The sequence below is a fragment of the Schistocerca serialis genome, chromosome 3 (assembly GCF_023864345.2).
Source record: "Schistocerca serialis cubense isolate TAMUIC-IGC-003099 chromosome 3, iqSchSeri2.2, whole genome shotgun sequence".
NCBI classification, from domain to species: domain Eukaryota; kingdom Metazoa; phylum Arthropoda; class Insecta; order Orthoptera; family Acrididae; genus Schistocerca; species Schistocerca serialis.
The window spans coordinates 695,634,486-695,660,918 of NC_064640.1; the positions used below are offsets into that span (position 1 = coordinate 695,634,486).

Consider the following 26,433-nt stretch of genomic DNA (forward strand, 5'->3'; position numbering starts at 1 on the left):
CGGAGTGGCCGAGCGGTTAAAGGCGCTACAGTCTGGAACCGCACGACCGCTACGGTCGCAGGCTCGAATCCTGCCTCGGGGATGGATGTGTGTGATGTCCTTAGGTTAGTTAGGTTTAAGTAGTTCTAAGTTCTAGGGGACTTACGACCACAGCAGTTGAGTCCCATAGTGCTCAGAGCCATTTGAACCATTTTGAACACCAATTTCACGAAAACTTCATAGCATTTGTTACATGGTTAAGGACTTAATCGCTAGCAGGGAAACAGAAAAATTTTATTTTCTTCATGGGGTTTGGGTTTAAAAAGTGTTTGAATAAATGAGACAACATAGTTTCGAAAAATTTGTACTAAGTCAGATTTTCACGAAGGAATACAGCGTCAGAATTTGAGGGGCCATTGGTTTATTCATACATAAAAGTCAAATAGTGTGCAAGGAGTATTTTCAAACAAAAGTTCTTGCCTGTATTTAACTCTGGTGCAAATAGGTACGGTAAGTTGAAAGCAGAGGGACGAGAGAGGTTCAAATGGCTCTGAGCACTATGCGACTTAACTTCTGAGGTCATCAGTCGCCTAGAACTTAGAACTAATTAAACCTAACTAACCTAAGGACATCACACACATCCATGCCCGAGGCAGGATTCGAACCTGCGACCGTAGCGGTCGCTCGGCTCCAGACTGTAGCGCCCAGAACCGCACGGCCACTCCGGCCGGCAACGAGAGAGGGTGTGCTATATTTATACGTGGGTATTATAAACCCTTTCGCTCAAAACCTTTCTCTCCTTCATACCTCCCGTGTGTTACAACAGATGACGTGTCACTGATCTCATTTGTACTAAGATTGCAGTACAAGCGAGGTGCCTATTTGCTTCCACCTCTCCGAATGGAATACATAACTTCTACTAATAACTAAATGTTCACCAATCTGCAGTCTTCTGCATTTGTTGTCTCTTGCGCAGAAAACAGCACGTAGGTTGTGAATCCGTTATCTTGAGGGTGTAAGTAACTCCTAGCGAGGAATTGATATTATGTGAATAATTAAATTCCCAATTAGTGTTTTTATATGGGATGCCACTAGTTTTTTATTGGCAAAACACAAGAAACTGCACAATTAAATTCCACTTTAGAGTCACAAATAATTTCCATTCTTCAACAAAATAATGAACTGCGTATTTCCGTAATTACAATCACACTGTTCTCAACTACATGTCCAAATAACTATACATTACTAATAAAGTCTTAAGCTGATGTCGACCGCTTCAGACAACATGTCTGCCCGCCGAGACTGCCGAAACAGCTACGATCTTATAGTCGAACCACTTCGTCCGCCATCCATGTTAGGCGCAATCCGAAGATCACCGAAATGCTTCGTGTGCATTTTTGCTTAGAAGTTGTTTATTATTCTGCTGTTTATTAATACTTGTAAAATGATAGCACGCTATTGAGAGTTGCTTTAATATTAAATGCAAGTAAATGCGCTGTTTAGTTTGTCTAATATTAATAACAGAAGATTACCATTTTGGCGCGCAGTTTCCGAACGCAGCAGCCAATCGCGGGAGAAGACCACAATTTAGGCCCTCTCTCTCACGATACCCGTACCAAAAAAAAAAACCATCTGTAATTGGTATCTCACACCACATTACGTCATCTTGCCACTGCTGCCTTCTCAACTGCTCTAAGAAGAGCTGCTTGTAGCTGAACTGATGGCTGTAAAGCCAGAAATATTATATAGGGTATAGACGTGTAGCGTTTGGTATCGTCCCAATTGTAAAAATATTGGAAGTACCAGTAACACCAGATTCTTTAAAGAATCGAACTCCCATCTATAAAACAGCTTCAAATGTCTGATTACTTTACAAATGACTTATTCTTTTATAATTGACGCATGTAAGTGAGAAAAAGTTTAGAATGGGTTTCAGTTTTATGCTGAAAGTTTGTTGTAAGTCTGTTAATCGCTCTCATTATGAAACACTGGATGAATATAGTCGGAATAATTAGCGCTCTATTTTAAGTAAGGGCCTGGTTTTCATGCTTCTCAATCTTTTTGACGTCACACCTCGTGAACTATGCGTCGTATAGTGATAGCATTTTGCAACTACATTTAGTGATTTATGTAGATACTATCTCAAAATTGTGTTGCAGATAGACATAGTAGTAAAGAAGTAACAAACTAGAACGTCATACCTAATGCTGAAGTTTTTGTGCATGACCAACTTCCATCATTGTCTGGGTGGTGACAGCGAGAAAAAAGTTACGTAAAGGTTTAAAATTATGTGTCAAGTTTGTTACAACTCACTAAGTGCTGCCATCCTCAAACACTGGATGGATAAAGCCAGTGTATTTGCGAGTCGTTAGCTACACTGGCTCAAGACAAACACACAGTTCCTGAACGTAATATTTACCTGGTAACTTCTATCATAAGATTACACCTATTAATTAGTAGATTATGACCGCATTTTAAATTTTTCAATTAGGTTAATAACTACGAGAAATGTTGAAGATGAAATTTTTGTTCTCCACGGAAGCCACTTGATTGGCAACCTGAAACTGTACGTTGTTTACCAAATGGTTCAAATGGCTCTGAGCACTATGGGACTCAACATCTGAGGTCATCAGTCCCCTAGAACTTAGAACTACTTAAACCTAACTAACCTAAGGACATCACACACATCCACGCCCGAGGCAGGATTCGAACCTGCGACCGTAGCAGTCACGCGGTTCGGACTGAAGTGCCTAGAACCGCACGGCCACCGCGGCCGGCCTTTGTTTATCAAAGAACAAACCTGATGTAAACAAACTCAAACGCGATGATTGGTCAGCAGACGTAGCTCTTATACACTGGTGTTGTTCCGCTCTTGGAAGAAGGTCCAACTTATGTATCAGATATCTTATTACTATGTCATTGTTAATGAAATTTTAAGACATTCTGATGTATTAACAGCCACCAACGTTTTTCTTAATCATATTTAGTTACGTAATTTTTATTTTAGAAATGGTGTACAGTCACAGTCTCCGTAAACGCTACTTGTGCTGATTGTCTCGCTGTTAATACGTACTGTGAAAATGGATTGCACTGCTTTCTGCTTCGTAGTGAAACTTGCTCGCGGAACACCGTTAATGGCGAGAAACAAATTGTTCTTGATGTTTCTCGCAAGCTTACAGAGAAAAATCAGCTCTGATGTTTTTCAAGAAATATTGCGTAGTAAACATGGGTCATATTTAAATCACATGCGTGGCATAATCGGTAGCGTTCTAGAATAATAATCATTCGTGCTTTGGGGTGGTAGTTCGGATCTCGCAATGATCTACAACTTTTTTTGTTTTGTTTGAGTACTTCGCTGACAAAATTCTGGTTTCCATTGCAAGTATAAATTCTTAAGTATCTATATTTTATAAAAGATAGTTAAAGATTGATGAAGTTAAGAAAACAGTACACAATCGAATTTTTTCGGAGAAAAAAGAAAAATCAGATATTCTTTATTTGAATATGCCCATTGTTTCGTAGGAGAGATGTGATATCACACAAGCCAGAGTGATAAGCGTCGTAGAAACATGGAAAATAATAATTTTCATGGCGTCAGGCACACTACAAATGCTGCATTTTTACAGTTGTCACCTTACCACTGCCATCTGAACCCAATAGAACTATTCTAGAGCCAACTGAGTGATTTGTTGCGAGAAATAACGAGACATTTAAGCTCCCAAACGTACTGGAAGTAATCCACGAAGCTTTGTGACATGTCACTGCCGAACGATGGCAAAATGCAGAACAGCCCGTCATAAAAGAGGAGGAGTAACAGTACTGAAACATATTGCTCGGAGTCCGATATGGAAGGAGTTCAGAGATTACCAGACGACTGACCGTAATACCTTCAGTAGCTTCAGTATTTAACTACATAGAAAATCAGCAGTGCGCATTTACGTCACGCTTAGCGCATGCAGAAAAATTACCCTTATTAAAGTCAGAAATTTACATCACTCATGTTTTACTTACAGTAGTATGTTAGCTAACATCGAGGGCATTTTATGTTTCCCGTCAGGCACCTAAGAAGCGTATCGCATGAGTGTTGCCATATATAATTTCCTTCTGTATAAAAATTAAATGACATTCAAAGCTGTATTGTTCTCAGCTTGCCTCTTTTTACGTCTGTACTGCAGCTGTTCACATCACTGCAGGTCAGGTGCATTACTTGCTTGGCCAGTGCTGTCCACGTTAATGCGCCGTTAAAGTTGTCCCTATCACTGCTGAGTCGATGTACGCGTAACGCGCAGGATAAAACGTATCCACATTATCGTACTCGACTGTACTCGATACAGTTTGGATTCCGCTCCACGTGAAACGAAATCCAGTGAGGTTTCAGCAAGCGCGAAAGAATACATAGTGTAATGTTGACAAGAGGTTTATTCTTATGATGAACGGAGTATAGTATTGGGTCCGGCGTATCGCTAAGTAATATGGATACGTTGTAACTACCTCCCTTCGCAGTTTTTTAGGCATCAACACAACGGCACTACCATTTTAGCCGGGTCTTCAGTTCGCTTCGTCACTAAATAGTAGTAGTAGTAGTAGTAGTAGTAGTAGCAGCAGCAGCAGCATTTGAAGATTTTCTTGTGCTCTTCAACCCGAAGAGAAGCGCTGCTATTTTCATCCAGATCGCCTTAACGAAAACTAAATTTTGTTAATTCATAACAATACGGAAACAAGTATATTATTTTATGAAGACAATGAGTCTTACGAGATGAAACACAAAGAATCTGCGTAAATATCGTGTACTTGTATACCATAAGAAAACTGTGGCTAGGATGGGCCACTAAGCCAACATCGGTACAAAACTTTTTTTCTTGTTTTGAAATAAAGTATAACTGCATTAAATCTTTACTTTAACATTTATTTTGCTGTAAAAAATTCCTAGCCAAAACGACACACAGCAAGAAAATTTTTTCTAATACTTACAGGTCGAGATGTTAAGAAAAGTGGTAGTTATGGACCAATACTACAAAATATAGGTTTTTAAATACCCGACATACACAAGTGTCCCATACTACCTGTACTGTTTTACGTAATTTTCAGTCACTTCTGCATTAATATAACTGATTTTATTTTATGACTCTTTTATCTCGCAGTTTTAATTTTTAGTTTTCATTCAAATATCACGTTATTTCTTCCACCGGTAAGTCGTGAAGTGAGTTCATAAATTGAGTGTGATTATAGCAGAAAGAAGTTTTGCTTCTAGGACATGTTCAATGAACCAGTCATGTGAGCATTTTGTCATACCACGATGTTTCTCAGCAAGACAGTAGATGAATGCAAATATTATGACCACGAAATAATGTGTGTGTTAAACGTGTACTTACCATGCATGCAGTTTTTAATTGCAGGTCATTCTTTATCACCCTCCGCCGATGTTCCTTCCGTTAGAATGCTTGAGCTCGAGCTGCGAGTTCTCGCTACCCCACTCCCAAGCAACCGCCAAGGTCACGAATAGCGGTCGAACGTGATGCGCTTGCGTCTGTGCATCTAACCGGACGCCACTTTCCCCTCTTGCTTTAGCGCGCGCTTTGCTACGTACTCTGATGACCATTTAAATGATCGCTTAGGTTTCTGTTGAACATTAGCCGCCCAATATTACAATCCGGCAGTGCGGTTTGTGGAGCGCCGAGGCGCCCCGAAGTTTTCCATCGTGTACGTGTAGGGAGGGCGCGAGGGAGGGTGTGGCGTGGCGCCGTCAATAACGGGGCGCGCGTGCCAGTCACGTGTGGAATGCAATCACGGCGCCTGTGTTGCCTAATCATTAATCAATCCTGTGGCCCGCGCCGGAATTAGATGCTAACGCTCAGGCCCTTCGCACTTGATGCTCGAAGCTGCCCGGCTAGCGACGGGGCAGTGGGTCACAGCTAGCTCCCACATCACAAAGCAAAACGACCCCTACTTTCATTTTCCGTAACTTGTTTCCCACCGGCGCCTTTAAAAAAAGCCAAGCTGCTATTCTTCAAAAGTCAACCTGCCGTTGTACAACACTTTCTAGTTGCTTTAACCCTCTTTGGATATACAATGAATCGCCAAAGTAAGTGGTATATAGGCATGCGTATTCAAATACAGACATACACTATGCGATCAAAAGTATCCGGACACCCACAAAAACGTACGTCTTTCATATTAGGTGCCTTGTTGTCCCACCTACTGCGAGGTACTTCGTATCAGCGACATCAGTAGTCATTAAGCACCGTGAGATAGCAGAATGGGGCGTTCCGCGAACCTCACAGACGTCGAACATTATCATATGATTGGGTGTCACTTGTGTCACGCGTTTCCACGCGAGATTTCCACACTCCTAAACATCCCTCTGTCCATTGTTTCCGATGTGATAGTGAAGTGGAAACGTGAAGGGACATGTACAGCACAAAAGCGTACAGGCCGACCTCGTCTGTTGACTGACAGAGACCGCCGCAGGGTCGTAATGTGTAAAAGGCAGACATCTATCCAGACCATCACACAGGAATTTCAAACTGCATCAGGATCCACTGCAAGTACTATTACAGTTAGGTGGGAGGTGAGAAAACTCGGATTTCATGATCGAGTGGCTGCTCATAAGCCACACATCACGCCGGTAAATGCCAAACGACGGCTCCCTTGGTGTAAGGAGCTTAAACATTGGGCGATTGAACAGTGGAAAAACGTTGTGTGGAGTGGCGAATCACGGTACACAATGTGTCGATCCGATGGCAGGGTGTGGGTATGGTGAATGCCCGGTGAACGTCATCTGCCAGCGTGTGTAGTGCCAACAGTAAAATTCGGAGGCGGTGCTGTAATAGTGTGGTCGTGTTTTTCATAGAGGGTGCTTGCACCCCTTGTTTTGCGTGGCACTATCATAGCACAGGCCTGTATTGGTGTTTTAAGCGCCTTATTACTTCCCACTGTTGAAGAGCAATTCGCGGATGGCGATTGCATCTCTCATCACGATCTAGCACCTGTTCATAATGCACGGCCTGTGGCGGAGTAACATTTCTGTAATGACTGGCCTGCAAAGAGTCCTGACCTGAATCCTACAGAACACCTTTGGGATCTTTTGAACGCCAACTTCGTGCCAGGCCTCACCGACCGACATCGATATCTCTCCTCGGTGAACACTCCGTGAAGAATGGGCTGCCATTTCCCAAGAGACCTTCCAGCACCTGATTGAACGTACGCCTGCGAGAGTAGAAGCTGTCATCATGGCTAAGGATGGGCCAACATCATATATAATTCCAGCATTACCGCTGGAAGGCGCCACGAACTTGTAAGTCATTTTCAGCCAGGTGTCCGGATACTTTTGATCACATAGTGTATGTAAACAGGCATAATACGGCGCTGCGGACGGCAGCGCCTACATAAGACAAGAAGTGTCTAGCGCAGTTGTTATATTGGTTACGAGCGATGGGACATGGTATCTCCGAGGTATCGGTGAAGTGGCGATTTTCCCGTACGATCATTTCACGAGTGTACCGTGAATATAAGGAAACTGGTAAAACATCAAATCTCCGACATCGCTGCGGCTGGAAAAAGATCCTGCAAAAATGGGACCAACGACGATTGAAGAGAATCATTCAACGCGACAGAAGTGCAATCCTTCCACAAAATGCTGCAGATTTCAATGCAGGGCCATCAAGTGTCAACGTGCGATTCATGCAACGAAGCATCATCGGTATGGGCTTTCGGAGCCGAAGACCCATTCGTGTACGCTTGATGACTGCACGACACACAGCTTTACGTCTCACCTGGACCCGAGAACACCAACATTGGACTGTTGATGACTGGAAACATGTTGACTGGTCGGACGAGTCTCGTTTGAAATTCTATCGAGCGGATGGACGTGTACCGGTATGGAGACAACCACATGAATCATGGACCCTGCTTGTCAGCGGGGAACTGTTCAAGCCGATGGAGGCTCTGTAATGGTGTGGAACGTGTGCGGTTGGAGTATATGGGACCCCTGATACGTCTAGATATTACTCTGTCAGGTGATACGAACGTAAGCATCCTGTCTGAACCCCTGCATCCATTCAAGTCCATTGTGCATTCTGTCCAGAACTGCTACAGAGTGGCTCCAGGAACACTCTGAGTTTAAACGCTTCTGCTGCGCACTAAATTCCCCGTACATGAATATTATTGAGCATATCTGGGGTGCCTTCCAATGTGCTGTTCAGAAGAAATCGCCACCCCCTCGTACTCTTACGGATTTATCGACAGCCCTGCAGGATTCATGGTGTCAGTTAGGTCCACCTTTACTTCAGACATTAGTCGAGCCCATGCCACGTCGTGTTGCGGCACTTCTGCGTGCTCGCTGGGGACCTACACCATAGTACCAGTTTAAAAAAAAAATTCAAATGTGTGTGAATTCCTAAGGGACCAAACTGCTTAGGTCATCGGTCCCTATACTTACACACTACGTAAACTAACTTATGCAAAGAACAACACACACGCCCACGCCCGAGGGAGGACTCGAACCTCCGGCGGGAGGGGCAGCGCAGTCTGTGACATGGCGCCTCAAACCGCGCGGCCACTCCACGCGGCTATACCAGTTTCTTTGGCTATTACAGTGTAATTATTAAGCAGTAAAGACAAAAAATTATAAGTGCTAGATTAGTGTCACACTAAACATACTTTGATAAAAGAAATGTACAGAAATATTATTTATACAATACATTTTGTAGCTTTATAGGTATTTTTTTCAGTAGGAGTCGAGGGATACAGATGAATGCAGTGTACATCATTGATGGTTACAATGTCTGTGTTTATACAGTGTATCTTCACATTACAATTTCCTTCAGACATGCATACATTTCTGCAGGACACTGTAATGTGAAGATACAGACAATGTATAAAGACAGACATTGTAACCATCAGTGGTCTATCCATGCGTAGACAGGATGAAATAGCCATAAAGATTTTTTTCTCTCCGTGTCCGGAAATCACGAAATGTGAAAACATTGGACTTCATGAAGACACTTTAGGGATTTAGCTTGTAGTTTGTCATTTTATATGCCTCTCTTCTCAGATATGGTTGGCCAATGTACAACATTGTCATGGCGAACAACTTGGCTCTAAAAGTTACAGAAAAGTCTTCAGACCGGTGTCTTTTTAAAAAAGCACTAATGCAGAAACCATTCTAAACAATGCTGCAGCATAAACGCAGAGGTAAAAGCTGCAAACATTACCATCTTCATAACTGCTTGTTGTCGCACTCTTGTTTGTTGGCACATAATCATCGAGATTAGTAGTCCTGTCTTTAGAGAAGGCATTCACGCGACTACCATCTCTCTCTTCCCATCTGCTCCACCTGCCACACGAGTGAATATTTTCCATAAAATGTTGGAGGATTAGTTTTCTATAAAAGCAACAATTTTATTGCGACTGCCTGAATCGACAAATTTTTAACGTTTAAAATAATACTCCCACAATTCTTTGAATGATATCTGTAAAATGATTTTTTACCTACATATACCTGTAAATTAGGGATATCATATCATAATTTTTAAAAGTTACATTTTTGGAAAACAGTGGGGATAAAAATATCAACAGCTCTAACAAATGCGTCTGTGCTATACAGAACTGCAACAGCTCAAGTGGTTCAATAAATTGCCGCAGCGGTGCGTCACATCCCTATGTTTGTAATCTGAGGCGTTGTTGGAAATTGTGACGTGTGGCACTCCGAGAAAGTTCTTCTCGCTATGTAGGTTCAGCAGTGTGTTACAAATTGGCAAATGAAGCCGCCAGTGCCTTGTGGTGCAGAAGTAAGCCTGTAGTGTCCACGAGATACTCTTCTTTCCTGTACTAAAGTTCGAGTGGCAGACAGGCTGCAACACGTTTGCGGTTACTACCTGCGCGAACACTGCAAAAGTGAGCCGTTCGTGCGCATGTCTGGATGTGCCAGCACCTGGCAATCACCTCCTGCCGATTTCTATTAGTACTGATTGAGTAAAAATCGGAAATGGCTCTGAGCACTATGGGACGTAACTTCTAAGGTCATCAGTCCCCCTGCCGGCCGCGGTGGTCTCGCGGTTCTAGGCGCGCAGTCCGGAACCGCGCGACTGCTACGGTCGCAGGTTCGAATCCTGCCTCGGGCATGGATGTGTGTGATGTCCTTAGGTTAGTTAGGTTTAAGTAGTTCTAAGTTCTACACTGCATACAGGTGCGCGGCACCTTTCGGAGACTGGAGTAGTTTGCGCGGAACGTTCACTAGAAGCCGTAAGCCGCGAAAGACGCTAGTAGGCTGGTCCAGCAATGACAGGCGAGGAGCGGCTGCGACGCCGGCTGCCGCACCCGCTGGTCGATAGCTGGCCCGCTGCCGCTCTGCCCAAAAATTCCTGCCTCTCTTTCCTCGCTCACACGTTTCCACTCGGTCATTTTCCGCCTGCGCGTTACCAGCAGCACTTTCCGACAGTTCAACTAATGTCTTGAAGAATATTCAGAGATGTATCGTATTAAATCGGTTAGTCCATTACGGACACTAGTTAGAATGCTGCCGTGAGCAGGTCGTAGTCACAGCCGCACTGACCGTTGTGCGAAGCCTGCTCAGAGGCCTGTTATCTTATTCCCAGATCGGTCATGCGCAAATTTTTCTGTATTAATAACCTATTTCTTCTTTTTTTCCATTCTAGCAGCCTTTTATATAATTTTATTAGCGTTTAGCGTACATCGTGGCCCAGAACAGTGTACGCGTATGTAGTGTTGTGGCGCACTCTGCAGTGTTTCCCTTCTGCGGCTGGTACTGGGGTATTGCAGCACTAGCCAAGCAGCGTCAAATAGGGCTCGCTGTATGTTTGAGAACTTCCTGTGGAGGGGTAGGACAGACACGCTACTGCTCATACTTTCAATAGACGATTCCCTGTAGATACGACTATAATACCATAGTTACGACTGAGTAAGCAAAGGAACTGTACAGCATTGGTAAACATTTCAGACCATGCAATATTACCCGGAAGAGTGTTGTGCACATGCAAAATAGGTACCTGAACTGGTATGTTTTTTTACCTGTATGGCGAATGAATGCCCATTCCATACTGCCCTGTTGTTTACTGTAGTGTTGTGATGTCCGCCATGTACTTGACGCAGTGGAACGCTACAAACTATATCGTTACTGTATTTCAGGTCCTTAGTAACACGAGCGTGGTGGCGCCGTGGCTACCACACTGGACTCGTATTCGGGAGGACGACGGTTCAATCCCGCGTCCGGCCATTCTGATTTAGGTTTTCCGTGATTTTCCTAAATCACTCCAGGCAAATGCTGGGATGGTTCCTTCGAAAGGGCACGGCCGACTTCCTTCCCCGTCCTTCCCTAATCTGATTTGACCGATTACCTCTCTGTGTGGTCTCCTCCCCCAAACAATCCCCTCTTAATAACACTTTAGATTCGGCACATCGTTATTATGGCTCCAAGAGTGGAGATATCCATACACAAACGTGCTGAAATTGTAGCACTCAAGACAAGCGAGTCTATTTATATTCCAAATAGCGAAACAAAATGCAATACACCCTTCACCGCCAGAAGACAGCAGATAGCAATGATCACCTACCACGAGCAGAACGACCTCGTAAAATAACTGAAAGTGATGACAAATTCATGAGAATTACTATTTGCAGAAATAGGTTTAAAACAGCAACACAAATTCGCGCATTATTGGTAGAAATGAAGAAGAAATTTTCTGTTCGAAGGCCGTACAGTAGAGAAACCGTATGTCATCAGGTATGTGGATTGCGTTTAATGGGGAAAGGGTGCACATTAAAACAGGATAATGCCCCAAAATATCGATTAGCTTTCTGTAAGAAGTACATTGCACCAATGGAAACACATAAGCCACCGAAAGACACGATTTGGCCGTCTCAAAGCCCTTGTTGTAATCCTATTGAAGTGTTCTGGGATAAAGTGGACGGATGTGTCCGGATAGTTCACGTAACAAGCAAAGAACATCTGTGGAATGCCGTTAAGGATGTGTGAGATCATATAGACTTGCAGTACCTATAAAAAAAAAGTACTGACCGCATGCCTCGAGTTTGTGAGGCAGTCACTGAATCCGAAAGAGGATACTTTGATGAAATAAAAATATAATTTTTCTCTCTGTATTGTATATGTTTAACTGTATGTAATTTTAGTTTTGGATAAATAAAGTTTTGTTTGTGTTAATATTTGAAATATAAGTACCTATCATTGTTTATTGAAATTAATGAGCGGTACTGTATCGCACGTGCAGTCACCCCGGTAAGCTAACGGCAAGTGATTAGGATCAAACAGCTTCGTTAAAAGAAAATCTGCCGGCACCCACAGACATTACAGCGCTGATAAGTTCCCGGAATAGCTTGGTTTCCCCAAAGTAAACAGCCACTTCTGACTGAATCGTTCATTGGAGAAAATTGGACAGAGAAATTATAAGGGGCGATCAGAAAGTTTTTGTTCGAAGGCCGTACAGTAAAGAATCGGTATACCAGTCAGGTAAAATAGCGGTGAACGTTTATGCAATCGTCTCATCGACGCACCGAGATGAAAATACTAGTTTCGTAAAACAGTGTGTCCTGTTACGTGAAGGAGTCCGTAACTGCCTGCTATACGTCCTCGCCCGACATGAATCGTCGACTCATCAAGGCCTTTTTTAAGGGGCCAAGGGCGTGATATTCGCATGGAGAGAAAATGGTTCAATTGGCTCTGAGCCCTATGGAACTTAACATCTGAGGTCATTAGTCCCCTACTTAAACCTAACTAACCTAAGGACACCACACAAATCCATGCCCAAAGCAGTATTCGAAACTGCGACCGTAGCGCTCGCGCGGTTCCAGACTGAAGCGCTTAGAACCGCTCGGCCACAACGGCCGGCTTCGCATGGAGAGAGATCAGGACTATAGGGTGGATGCTGGAGTGTCTTGTGCGTTACATTTGCGATATGGGGACGTGCGTTACCATGACGTAGCACCACTACTTGGCACACCATTGGTTTTCGACAGACATGCTGCCCCATACACATTCTTCATGCTCTGATCGATGTCTATCGCTGATTGTCCTTCGGCAGCCAAGAAAAGAATAACAGCTCATTGGTTGTGTTTGGACTCATTTGGTTTTAACATCACAGGCACGTCGGAAAGACACGAATGTCGCCCTTATCCCTTGCCTATATGTCAGTGCTTATACTCCCGCATCCGTCGCCCTACGTTGCATGCACGCTGCAGCGACGCCTTCAAACGGAAACTTTTTGATCGCCCTTTATAGATGAGGCACTTGCAGTTTTAATTGAATCTATCATCCCTTGAATTCATATATAATAAATACTTTCCCACGTCACCTGCTTCAAGTTAAGAAGTCGAGGACCTGTTGAATTCTTCCCTCTGGTAATGAACTACCACGAATGAAGTCCATAAATTTCCTGTGCTTCACTCACTCGTATATACTCAATATTTAAGCAACAATTTCTATCTTTTCCACGATGAAATGCCTACTTTCTTCCATCTAGGACATAACAACGGTATTTCTGCTTACAGAATTGCTATCACAACTATCAAGTAGGAATAACTGTCACCCATAGAATGGTACTTAGGCGCAAGTAGTAATGATGGGATTCTACGGCGATGACCGCTGGCCGATCCGGGTATGCACCGTTACGTCTCATTTTTGCAGTGTTCGAGCAAGTACTCCTACAGTTTCAGGGGAAGGTAGCCATGTTAGCATTCCAGATGAAGCACCACATGAAGTTTTGTCAGCGCTAAACAGCGGGCAAAAGAAACAGGCGCTATAATTTTGTCAGTTCACGTTGAAGAAGTACGGCACCTCGTCAGTCCAGGTTACGACTTAGTAAAATCGAAAACATCACACAGAAGCGCGAAGAAATCGTTACATCGAATTAGGCGAAAATATCTGGGAGCTACACGAGATCCCACCGATATTAAATGGCTCTGAGCACTACGGGACTTAACATCTTAGGTCATCAGTCCCCTAGAACTTAGAACTACTTAAACCTAACTAACCTAAGGACATCACACACATCCATGCCCGAGGCAGGATTCGAACCTGCGACCGTAGCAGTCCCGCGGTTCCGGACTGCAGTGCCTAGAACCGCACGACCACCGCGGCCGGCCACCGATATCCATCCATGGAAATAATACAATAGTCTTAAAATTAAATTTCCGACGGAACGCTTTAATGGGCCACCCTGAAGCGGTACATGGTTGCTCACAGATGTGGTGTGACTTTGAGCCAGCTCGCAGGTTCTTAGTTGGCCTGTACCTGTGAAATGCCGGTTAGCCTGGCAAGAGCCCGAGGCTCCACGCGAGTGTCACTCCGTGCAAGTGTTCCAACCCCCGCGGATGCTGCAGGGTGACTTTCTTAACTGAAGGATTATGAAGGGCGTTGGTGTGCAAGCCACGCATCTGTAGTACATATGATGACTGAAATAAATTTATGTGAAACATACACAGCACATAGTAACTAACAACGTACCATAACAACATATCGTGGTTACAGGCTACAAATACAGTCCCTTTATTTTATTGATGAAAGAAGGTAACGAACGTTACAAATACACTGATTTTAACTGTAGTGATATTGCGACATTATTTTCTTATTATACTATAGTTTCCGAAAGGGAAAATCTATATGGAACTGTCACAAAGTTAACAGACAGTGGAGTGGTACACAAGTTCTCCTCGGAAATAAACAATTATACGTGCATGTTACTGTCTTTTAAAAATCCGTGATTATTTGTAAGAATTTGAACTATCTTATTCAAAAATAGTGGCTTCAAACCCTCTACTGGAGTCTTCTGGAGTAGACTGGAGTCCACAGGTGGCTGAACGCTGTCGAAAGCGAAAACCAGTATCACATCAACACACAGAAAGGGATAGTGCCACGAGTGTTGTGGAGATGAGGTACTGTTTCACAGTAAGTGCGAGTCGTCAGGAAAAGCACTATATTGTATTTAGTCAGGTTTCCACCACCGTTGGACGCGAAAAGACACATGAAGAAAATTCGTCTTTAAACGAATATGGCACTACCAAATCACCCAGAAATTTTTACTGTCAGAATTTTTTCTCAGCAAATTTCGGGTGCGCAGAACTTGTACTACTGGAACGCAAAATGAGAGACACTGTATTGCATAGTATTTTTGGTTTAGGTGCCTGAAATGCTTTTAATATTTTCTTCTAACCGTACGAACTATTTGTGTGTTTCAGTGACTTTCCGACGGACGATGAAGCGCCCAACGGTGGAGAGATGCAGCATTCAAAGGTGAGTTGCTATTGCCTTTTCAAATTTATTCTAGGATTGGTAACCGGTCCATACACCTTTGTTACGTGGCCCACAGCGTAGTAAATGATGACAAAATGGTTTTATTTCATCAGTGTCTTTGTTCTGCTATACTCACTTAAGGGAATTAAACCATAACGATGTTGTAGCAATAAAATAGGGTTACAGATATTTTTGTACGGATGGACGAAAGGACTGAGAAGGGTAGTTCTTACCTGCTCCACTCATGTATGAATACACAACTGAGTTAGTGTGGCACACAGGAATTCTACGACGCATCAGTGGCTTCTCAACCCTCTTCTCCTTCTTGCTATCTTCCCACCTTCTCCTCTCCCCCAGTCACACTCTATTTTTCACCTTGTTTCTAAATGCAAGAACTTTAAAAAAAAAAATACAACGATTCAAAGAGGACGCATATAATATGCACTCGTTAGACTGGGCATCATGGTGGGCGCAATTTATTAGGAATATTCGGAAAATACAACAAAAAGCGTTATTGTTTTTTTGTCGTAGTATTATCCAGTAGTTTTGAAAGAGATTTTATGGCCAGACCGACAGATAAGATAGTAAAACTAAACTAAACTCCGTCCGAACAGGCCTTGGAAGGCGCAACGGTACCGACCGGCCATCGTGTCATCCTCAGCCCTCAGGCGTCGCTGGATGTGGATATGGAGGGCATGTGGTTAGCACACCGCTCTCCCAGCGGTCTGTCAGTTTACGAGACCGGAGCCGCTACTTGTCAGTCGAGCAGCTCCTCAGTTTGCGTAACAAGGGTTGAGTGCACCCCGCGTGCCAACAGCGCGAGGCAGACCGGATGGTTACCCATCCAAGTGCTAGCCCAGCCCGACAGCGCTTAACTTCGGTGATCTGTCAGGAACCGGTGTTACCACTGCGGCAAGGCCGTTGGCAGATAAGACAGTAGCGCCTTGTTTATTTCTTTCAGAAGAACTATCCGAAACACTTACTACAGGCTACGTAGTCAAATAATTGCAAAAAGTGTTAGTGTCTGTAACCTAACCTGTAGAATACAGCCAAACTGTGTTATGATGCATTGTGGTCATATTTCTATAGCCACACTAACAAAAAGGAACATAAGAATGTGAGTGTTAAGAACAAATGTGAGATCTACTATTTGTTTTCTGTAATAATCTAAGTGTACAGCTTTTGTAGATGGGTGTGAAATCCCCAAAACTGGTAAAGGATAACGAAACAAATTTGATACCATAAGTAACTTCTGGTTCTGCAATTCTTCCTCAATAATACACGATACAATCACGGTATTCGTTCACTCGCTGTGCGGAAAAATACTGTAAAAAGTCACTTGAAGTATCAAAGCAGTAGATCGAATGTAGTGGGGGTGCAGAAGCGGATAAGGAACGAGGTAGAGAAAGAATTCCGCTGAAGTTTTAAATTCAGTTAGCTGTGTAGGGAGCTCGATTCATCTGGTTGCTTGTGAGGCAAGTAACGAGCCAGATACCGATCTAATCTCTGTGCTGAATCAACAGTCAGTGGCCTGGGACGCTGGTCAGTCTGGATATGATTTTCAGAAAATTCACCGTGCAGCAACCAGCATATCCAGTGCGGTACTGCACATAGTTACATTAAAAAAATAAACTTAATGCAAATTATTTGTTCCATTTTTTCACCAGCTAAAAATCGAAGAGCATATCAAAATATGCCCAAACTTTTACACAGCCTACAATAAAGTTAGCATCCAAAATGAGTACCACCTCGATATATTTTCTTCTTTTTATTGTACCTTGCAAGTTCAAAGACTTTAGTTCGCCTCTAACATCAAGCCTAGACTCCTTAGAGATCCTGTTTACTGTTACAATTGTAATGTGCATAGAGCATGAGCTATAAAATAATAATAATTAATCATTACCGTCAAGTGGGAATAATGATAAGCTAGCAAGTGTAAGCATGGAAGCAGTACAGAAAGAATCAAATTTGGAACGGAAGGTAATTTTTCGACCAAGAGTATGAAATTATGTGTAAAGTTGGCAGAGTATACGGTAAGAAAAGGAAAGGAAACTGTGAGGACTAGCCGCTCGCTGTTGGACAGCACCAAGACAGATGAGGTATATTACGGGAGCCAAGCCAATGACATCCTCTTGAATGCGACTTGTTTTTCGTTCAGAGCAGGTTACTGGGCAGTTAGAGTGAGATGGAGAAAGATTTAAAGTTCTGTGTAGGTGCGTAGTCAAATGATGCACGTATCAGAACTTGTACTGTACATACGGAACGATAACTGGTATGTAATATGGAAGGAGGGGTACTGAGGACGTCAGTGACTAAAAAACCTATGAAGAAAACATCTGCCCTAACAGAGGATAAGAATATCTTGCAAAGTCAAGCAGTCGAATATTCCACGCATACCTCTCAAGCCGGCCGCTGTGGCCGAGCGGTTTGGGCGCTTCTGTCCGGAACCGCGCGACTGCTACGGTCGCAGGTTCGAATCCTGCCTCGGGCATGGATTTGTATGATGTCCTTAGGTTAGTTAAGTTCAAATAGCTCTGAGCTCTATGGGACGTAACATCTGTGGTCATCAGTCCCCTAGAACTTAGAACCACTTAAACCTAACTAACCTAAGGACATCACACACATCCATGCCCGAGGCAGGATTCGAACCTGCGACCGTAGCGGTCACGCGGTTCCAGACTGAAGCACCTAGAACCGCACGGCCGGTTAGTTAGGTTTAAGTAATTCTAAGTTCTAGGGGACTGACGACCTCAGATGTAAAGCCGAAAGTGCTCAGAGCCATTTGAACCATTTTATACCTCTCAAGCATTCATGGGCGAATGGAGTCGTCTGGGACAAGTATACAAACACAAAACAAGATACGATTGGACGTTTACGGGGGGGGGGGGGGGGGCAAATAAAAGAGTTGGGTATGTGTTTGATCACATTTGACACGCTGCAGACAGAATGCCATTAGCAAGTGATCACCTGCCGTCTCACTGTCTCTCCACACGTGCCTGTCTGTGCAGGAGGAGGCGGCGGGTGTGCACCCGTGGTACCTGCGCTGCCCTGCAGCCGTCAGCATCCGCCAGCTGAAGCACCTGGTGCGCTCCAAGTTCGGCGTCACGGACGAGCACCGAGTAGACGTCATCTACAGGGGCGAGTGTCTGCCAGACACGTTCACACTCATGGACATCGCATACACCTTTTCCTGCCAACGGGTGAGTACGTGGCCGCTGCCTTCTACAGCTTCTAATGCCACGACAGTGGTTAGTGGCTCACTGACGGAGCATTCGGTTATCCGACGACGCCAGTATCTCAACGTACTCTCTCTTGCGTTTGCCTATATAAAGTTTATAAGTTTATAAAGTTAATGTTCCGTAAAGTAAGTACAGATATGTTTAGCTTGCGGACGAAATCGCTCAGGAGGCCAGAGACAATAATACGATTCAATAAGCACACTATTAACACTGCTTCAGATATCTAAGTAGTAAGAATTCACTTGTTATACACTGAAGATCCCAGTAAACTGGTACACTTGCCTAATATCGTTTAGGGCCCCCGCGAGCACGCAGAAGTGCCGCAGCACGACGTGGCATGGACTCCACTAATGTCTGAAGTAGTGCTAGAGGGAACTGACACCTGCATGGCATCACATGCCACATCATTACGTCGCGGGTCAAAGCCAGCTTCTGGTATCGGTAGGTTCAGCCTACCCTGAAATTGTAGGACAATAGAAACTCGTCTGTTCTATTTGGCCACCATCAGTCTGGATATCCGCAACCTTTTTTTTTTTTTTTAATTTGAAGAAATTTTTTGTGCAGTAACTGTCTGCATTAATTGATACTCTAGAACTGATGTAGTGTACGTAGACACAGGATGCACAGGCACACATATTAATGACGCAAATGACAGTGAAGCTTGTTACAATTTCTGATGACAGAATTATCGCCATTTGTTCGTCTGCAGACACTGACGATAGTGATACGGATTAGATGACGATGTTAAAGCCAGATGTGTATACATTATGGACTGGGGCTTGTGAAACGACTGCGTGATCGGGCTGCACAAAACGAAAAGCGAATCTGGCTCAGAAGGATCTTAATAATTATTTTAGTGTATAAAGCTCGCTGTGTGTCCTTTTTTCAGTACCTGCTCAAATGTACAATTTGTGTGTTAACGTGTACACACACAAAAATAACGCGTGTTTTTATGGAATTTAATTCACGTCATTCTATTTTTTCTGAGTTTTTGGACTATCCGGATTTTCGAGAATTCAGATTACTCACGGTCCCACCTTGTCCGGAGAAACGAGTTTCCCCTGTCCGCAACCAGTCACAACGTTTTAAGTTTATTAATCTTTTGGCAGTAATTTATTAGCGGCGAGTTTTGAGCCGCTAGTGCACATCACCATATATTAAGACATACAAATTATTTAATCATTCCCTGCTTATGAGCACTGGTGACTCGAAAAACGTAGCTAATTAATTGCCATAAGCTCAGTAATCTTAAGCATTGTGGCTGGTTGCGGTAATTACATACAGGGTGTTTAAAAATGAATGCCGTAGTTTCAGGCATGAATCCCCAATATGTATACAGTAAAAAAATTTCATTACAACATGTGTCCGTAAATAATTGCGAGTTATGGCCTTCAGATCAATGGTATGTGCCGGACTGTTTTTCGCCGCGCAGGTAATTGCCTTCACAGTAGATGTTCAAAATGTCCACCTTCTGTTTGAATACAGTCCTCACATCGATGTGTGGTGGCCCTGCGAACACAGTCCTAAGTTAAAGGAGGTTACAGGGGCCTGTACATGTTGCAAATGGTGAGGCTACAACTATTGTTCTCGGAACAGGATCCAGAGAGTCGTATGCTGAACATTCACTTGCAACCCTAACCTTCGTGTGCTGGTAGGAGTCGCCTCCACAGAATCCAGAAGTCCTCCTCTATATCTGGAGTAGTAGAGCTTGGTCGTCCGTTCCTAAAACTAGGAGGTAAAACTTTCCGTGAGTACAGAGACGGGGATTGAGAAGTTCAGATGTCTTCCGATCTTGGACATATTTGCCGTGGGTACCTCTCCTGGCAGAAATGACGAACCGACGCGTCCGCCTGATCTACATGATGTGCACCTCTGCAGCTCCTGATTTGAGTACATGTCAGATGCCAACCACAACATGATTTCTCCTCGGAGTTAACTGTCCTGTTAATATTCTCTGTCACGGCAACTGCCTAAAAGAAGAAAAACGTTCTGGTGAAGACCGCCGTTTTGAAGTCCATAACTTGAAAACCGAGCATTTTCGGACACATATCGTTCTGAGCTTTTGACGTGAAACGTCTGTCCGCTCTATACAAATGCGTGGTTTCACGGCAATATATACTGAGAAAATTCTATCGGGCTTCCAGCTGCGTCAAGTAGTTTCCAATACATTCGCTCGTTGGTCAAACTTTCTTGTGTGGTAAAATACCGTCAGATTTGCATCGCTAGTAACTAGGAGACAAATAATACGTAAACAATGGTTGAACTCACGACGGATTCATCATGTCTGTACGTGTTTGTCGCGAAGAATTTGTTTTGCCTGTGATGTCAACGTATCAGTGTAGGTGCATCCGCGTGATAATCGTGAATTAGCTTTGTGGAAATTTATAAGCTGGTGTAGCGTTGAAACGCGTTTAGCTAGGACATTGGATCAGGGGCCGTTGTAAAGAGCTAGCACCCAAATTGAGACAACAAAAGTATTCGCTGTAATATAAGTAAAAATCGGTATTAAACTGAAAATTACAAAACGATGAAAGGTGTCGACTCGTAAATACGCGTGGACTAATAGAAAACACAAGTCAGTGGAAAGCTCGGCGCAAAGCGATTATGTAGCTGACCCATCGGGTGTACAGCGGATAGCAACAGTCGACATTCGTGAATGATCTGTTCTGTAACTGTTATCCTACTCTTGTGCAACCATTGTATTAAGGAGATTGACAGCTGAATTACGTACTGATGCGAAACACATGGTATGATTCTATCCTAAAATTTTCACGAAAAATGTACCCCACGGACCCGAATTACGGTGAATCCATACCTGAAACTATGCCCTCTATTTTTGAAACACCGCCTATATCTATTATTATAACACAGTCAAGGAAAACTAATCCGCCAACATCATTTCACTGTATTATTTTTCTTGTACGTTTCTGCTACCCTATGAACAAGGTTTTTTTTTAATTATCTTTGTGTAACCCGATTTTTTAAATTATCTTTGTGTAACCCGATGCGTGTCTCTCTTAACGAGCGAGGTGGCGCAGTGGTTAGCACACTGTGCGAAGTATTCACTAGGGTACATCCAGTATAATTCCCTAAACATGCAAATGGTCACCCATCGGATAGTAGACAATGGGTTCCTGAAGATAACACTTCTCACGGAAAAAAATGTTCCAGGATTAACAAACACGTTGGATTCTAGTAAATAATGTCTGGGCCCACTAATCCCTAGCATAACTTGAGGCTTTCGTCCCACTAGGTTTCTTCTCTGTTGGCCGCAGGCTCTAACGTGCGTGCAGTAAACACTGCATAACGAAATGACAAATGAGAAAGAATTCAGAGCAATTAAAATTGAAAACTGAAATTTGGGTGTAACTGGATTTTTATTTGTACTTACAGAAGTAAAGGTCACAATAACATACTTCATACGAACTTAGGATCTACATGAGATTGCACAAATATGTTTTCCTAGGCAAATTGAACAATTAATTCCGTCTTTATGCGCTTCACACACTAGTTCACGTGTTGCCACCTCGAAAACCAATCATAGACTGACTAGTGGGTTATCTTAACAGTTTGGCGCCTGCCCTTTCACGATGCACTCGTGACCGCTCCATCCTTCCCATCAATAAGCACTGACAGTAACTAAAATTTGTAATTAATTTTTCCTCATGAACTGAGTGATAATGAAATTATTATTAACAAGTTCTTACTGCAAGTAATGTCATCAGCACGGTAGGAGCCGTGTCTTAATATTTAAACAGTGAACGTACAGAATGAAAGCTTCGCTTCTTGGCGCCCAGCGTGGTAGGTGAATCCACACATTGTCTCTCTGTCATCCAGTACGATACGGCTCTTGCTCACCCGGCCGTTCTCAGCCCACGTGACCATCTGGCGCGTCGTTCGATGAGTCTGTGTTTTGATCCTACCTACTCGCTAGCCTCCCTTAAAAGAATTGTTCTGTACTGCGCATTAAGACATAGCAATAAAATGTAATACACGTGGGCAGTGATGTGGCACGAACACCACAACCGGACTAGCATTCGGGAGGACGACAGTCCAAATCTCCTTCCGGCCACCTAGACATAGGTTTTCTTTGATTTCCCTAAATCGCTACAGGAAAATGCCGAGATGGTTCTTTCAAAAGGGGGCGACCAATTTCCTTCTCCATCTTTCGTAACTCGAGCTTGTTCTCGGACTCTTAATGACCGCACTTTCGACGGCACTTCACACTCTAATTTTCCTTCCTTCTTCATTTCTCTTGACACTGTACACACGTAGCTAATACGGTACGAGTGCTGCGTTAGTAAAGCGCATTGTTGTTATGTTGCAGTCGTCGCGGATGCAGGTGACGTACCGCATATACAGGCGGCAGCCTCCCGAGTCCGCGGCGGTGTCCTCGTCCGCTGCCGCCTCGGAGGCAGAAGTGGAGGAAGAGGAGAAGGCCGAGTGTGACGCCGCTACGGAAGCGGCCGGCGGCGCCGCCGCGGCGGAGGGGGCGGAGGTCCGGGCGGGGGCGGCCACTGCCAGCCCCACCCCCACCCCCGCCGCTGACGGCGAGGGGGAGCAGCCGCCCCCTGGGGACGCGGACGCAGCCGCTGCGGCGGAGGTGGTGGTGGAGGCGGCACTGCAAGCGCCACCGTCTTCGGGGACGGAGGAGGCGGGGGCCGAAGCGGCCGCGTCCTTCCAGCCGGAGCCCTCGCCAGAAGAGCTGGCGCCCCAGACGGATGACAAGGTGGACCCGCAGCCGGCGGAAACGCCTGCAACGGACCCTGGAGCACGTATCGAAAACTTGCCGCCTGCTTCACTGACTGACGTGCAGACGGCCGTCCCGGAAGCTGCGCCCTGCGTCGAGAGCACGTCACCGACATTGGCGCAGCAGCAGCAGGAGTCCGAACCCGCGACTCCATTGGCAGAGGCGCTGGGGCCGCAGCAGCAGCCGGAAAAGGCGGCGTCAGCGGCTGACGTGCCGGCGCAGGGCCAGCAGCCGCAACCCGCGACCCCGGCGACAGAGACGACGCAAGAGAAGAGCGACGAGGCGAAGGACTGCGCGGCGGTAGCGCCGCTGACTGACTGCGTTGCGAGCGCAAACCACAAGACTGAAGAAGGGGAGGCCGAGCGCAAGCCGGCCAGTCCGCAGAGAGAGCCCGAGTTGCCGCCACCGCCGCCACCTCCACCCCAGCCACTGGCGCCACCGCCACCTCCGCCGCCGCCGCCACCACCACCACCACCACCACCACCACCACCAGCACCACAGCTACAGCCACCACTAACTTTGCAGCTTGCGCCCAACCCCATCGTCCTGCCTGTCACCTCGTTCGACCTAGAATCTATAGCGGACGACTTCAACGAAGAGGAGGACGAGGACGAGTTTACCTTGCGAATATCGTCTTCTGAAGGCGAGGACGAAGAAGTGGCTGCCGAGCCTCTGCCCGAGAAACCCAAAGAGCCGGAACCCGTTCCGGAGAAGCCCGCGGAGGAGGAGGAGCAGCCCGTGTTGCCGAGAGAGAAGAGGGGCAAGGGTCTCGGCAAGTCGAAGGCGAAAACGAGAGAGGAGCACGGCGGTGGGCGCAAGAGGAGTAAGCACAAGTCTAAACACCACGCGCGCGGCGAAGAAGGTGCTAAGAAGAGGAGGGTACACAAGAGCGAAATCACGTCGACGCCGACGATTTTGCAGTACGATAAGGACGCCATGAAGCTGAAAGTGAAGCTGAATTCCCCCACGAGTCCGGTGATATCTAACCTTCCGTCTTCCTCGAATTCGGGGCACCACAAGCACCACCCTCACCACCACTCCAAACACCACCACCATAACAAACACCAGGAGCAGCAGGACCAGAACGGAGCGGGCGTGGGAAGTAGTGGTGACGCGGCTAACGCCGACGGGGATTGGGCGGTAGCTCCCAAGGAGCGCGTTCCACAGGTCAGGTCGCACAGGACGAACAAGAGTCTGTGCTATACTCCCAAGTCTCCCGATACGCCCGAGGGAGGAAACGGGGCGAAGAAGACGAACGTGATGCTTCCGCCGTCCTCCATCACCGTAAGCAAGGTGACTGCTGGCGAGAAGCGCAAGCTCGACCACAAGACGAACAGTGCGTCGGAAAGTAAGAGGCCCGCCCTCGAGATTATGCTGGTCAACGCGCCCGGCCCCGGACAGTCGGGCAGCGGAGGACAGAACAAGACCGCTGCCAAGTCGTCTACTTCGTCCAAGCAAACTCCGTCCACTACGAGCGAGTCGGAGTTCGGTAAAAAGGCGGGTGGGGGTGAGGGTCCGAGTGCGAGAACGCCGAGACCTCTGCCGGCGACGATACCGCTCGTGAGGATTAAGAAGCCCTCGGCGACGGGCGTGCGGCCCCTGACGGGTCTGACGATCACTCCGAAGCCGCCGTCGAACGCCGCGAACAAGAGCGCGCCGCCGGCGAGGACTGCGGCGGCGCCCAAGGCGGACAGCAGCAAGCCGGACGACGAGCAGGCGATCCGGCACGACGACATCGGCGCGCTCGACCTGTCGGGAAAGTCGTCTCGGGCGCGGGACGGCGCGTCGCCCACGTCGCCCGGCATGGACCTCAGCTCGCCGCCCTCCACCAAGAGCCCCACGGCGCCCGCGCAGCAGAGTATCCTGTCCATCGCGCAGACGCTCGTCCACCGCCAGCTGTCCAGCCTGCACCCGGGGCTCGTTATGGCCGGCAACGCCAACCTCATCTCGTCGACGGTACCCGGTCGCAACGGGAGCAACTCTCCCAACGCGCCCTCGGACGGTGCGCTCTCCTCCGCGCTGCTCGGGACGCTTGCGGGGCCCGGCGGAGGTGGTGGCGGCGCGCCGTCCGGATCGACGCCGACGTCCAATATGAGCAACCTCAAGACGCTGTCCGAGGCGGCGGTGCTCATCCGCAACATGATGTCGTCACAAGGCAAGGGCGGCGCGCGTGCGCCGTCCAAGCAGCAGCAGCAACAACAACAGAAGGCGGCGGCAGCGGCAGCCGCGGCGGCGGCGACGTCGCAGGCCAAAGGTCCGGCCAAGTCCGGAGCGTTCTCGCGGCCGTCCCCGACCGGTCAGTACGCTTCCGGCGCCGGCTCCGGCGCGCCCTCCGCCTACTCGCTGGCCGCGGCGGGAGGCCCGGGCTCTCCGATCCGCATCCCCGTTCCGCCGTCGAAGCCGGCGGGCACCCCACAGCTCAACGACGTGTTCTCGTGCCGCGGTCGCGGCGCGGCGGGGGCGGGGCCGCCCGGGGGCGGCTACGCCAGCCGCAAACCCGGCCCGAACCAGACGGTGCGCCACATCCCCAACCCGTCGGCGCTGATGTTCCGCCAGCAGCCGCAGCACCGCATGCAGGCCAAGGCGCCGCCCATCTACCAGGGCTACGCCACGTCCAAGGCGTCTGCCGCGCAGGCCGCCGCCGCCGCCGCCGCCGCCGCCACCGCCACCACCACCGCCCAGTCGTCCGTCTCCAACATCCGCAAGATGGAGAACATGACGCGCAACATCGAGAAGGTGGCCGCCGGGCTCACCATTCGCGCCGTCGAGGCCAACGTCAGCAAGTGAGCTGCTTCCTTACTACTGCCACTGTGATGCAGTGTCGACCGTATACTGAAACTCGTGTGTTGTGTCGTTTTCGACGTTTAAGACGAGCGAACAATCCGAATTGTGCTCGGAAGAAACGAACACGCTGTTAGTGTATTGTAAACTGTGAACAGTTACGCAACGTCCGCGTATTAAATTTGAACGTGCGTAGAACCGACATAAACGGGGAATATTTAAGTGTCGAATGCTCGTAATGCGCGAGGGAAAACTAAACTAGTATAATCGTTCGTCTATCGTGAGAGAAACACGTGACAGTGCTGCAAAATGAACATTATTGTCTCGACAGCACGTCAGAGACGTTAACGAATTTCTCGTCGAAGCGGTTAATTTTTCCTCTTCCTTTGTGCTATGTTAATTCCCCAGTTAGGGAAACCCTT

At 46.4% G+C, this 26,433-nt stretch overlaps 1 protein-coding gene and 1 pseudogene across 1 annotated transcript in view; one reads left to right on the top strand and one right to left on the bottom strand.

Moving 5' to 3' along the window:
- LOC126471113 (protein suppressor 2 of zeste-like) overlaps positions 1-26,017 on the top strand; it is an 84,030-nt gene extending 58,013 nt beyond the window's left edge. Inside the window, exons 4-9 of the mRNA XM_050099194.1 lie at positions 15,187-15,241; positions 18,250-18,441; positions 22,808-23,602; positions 23,756-24,205; positions 24,299-25,400; positions 25,455-26,017. Of these exons, the coding sequence (XP_049955151.1) occupies positions 15,187-15,241; positions 18,250-18,441; positions 22,808-23,602; positions 23,756-24,205; positions 24,299-25,400; positions 25,455-26,017 (3,157 nt within the window). The remainder of the gene's footprint in view (positions 1-15,186; positions 15,242-18,249; positions 18,442-22,807; positions 23,603-23,755; positions 24,206-24,298; positions 25,401-25,454) is intronic.
- Positions 16,050-16,167, bottom strand: LOC126471767 (5S ribosomal RNA; annotated as a pseudogene).
- Positions 26,018-26,433: the final 416 nt, after the last annotated feature.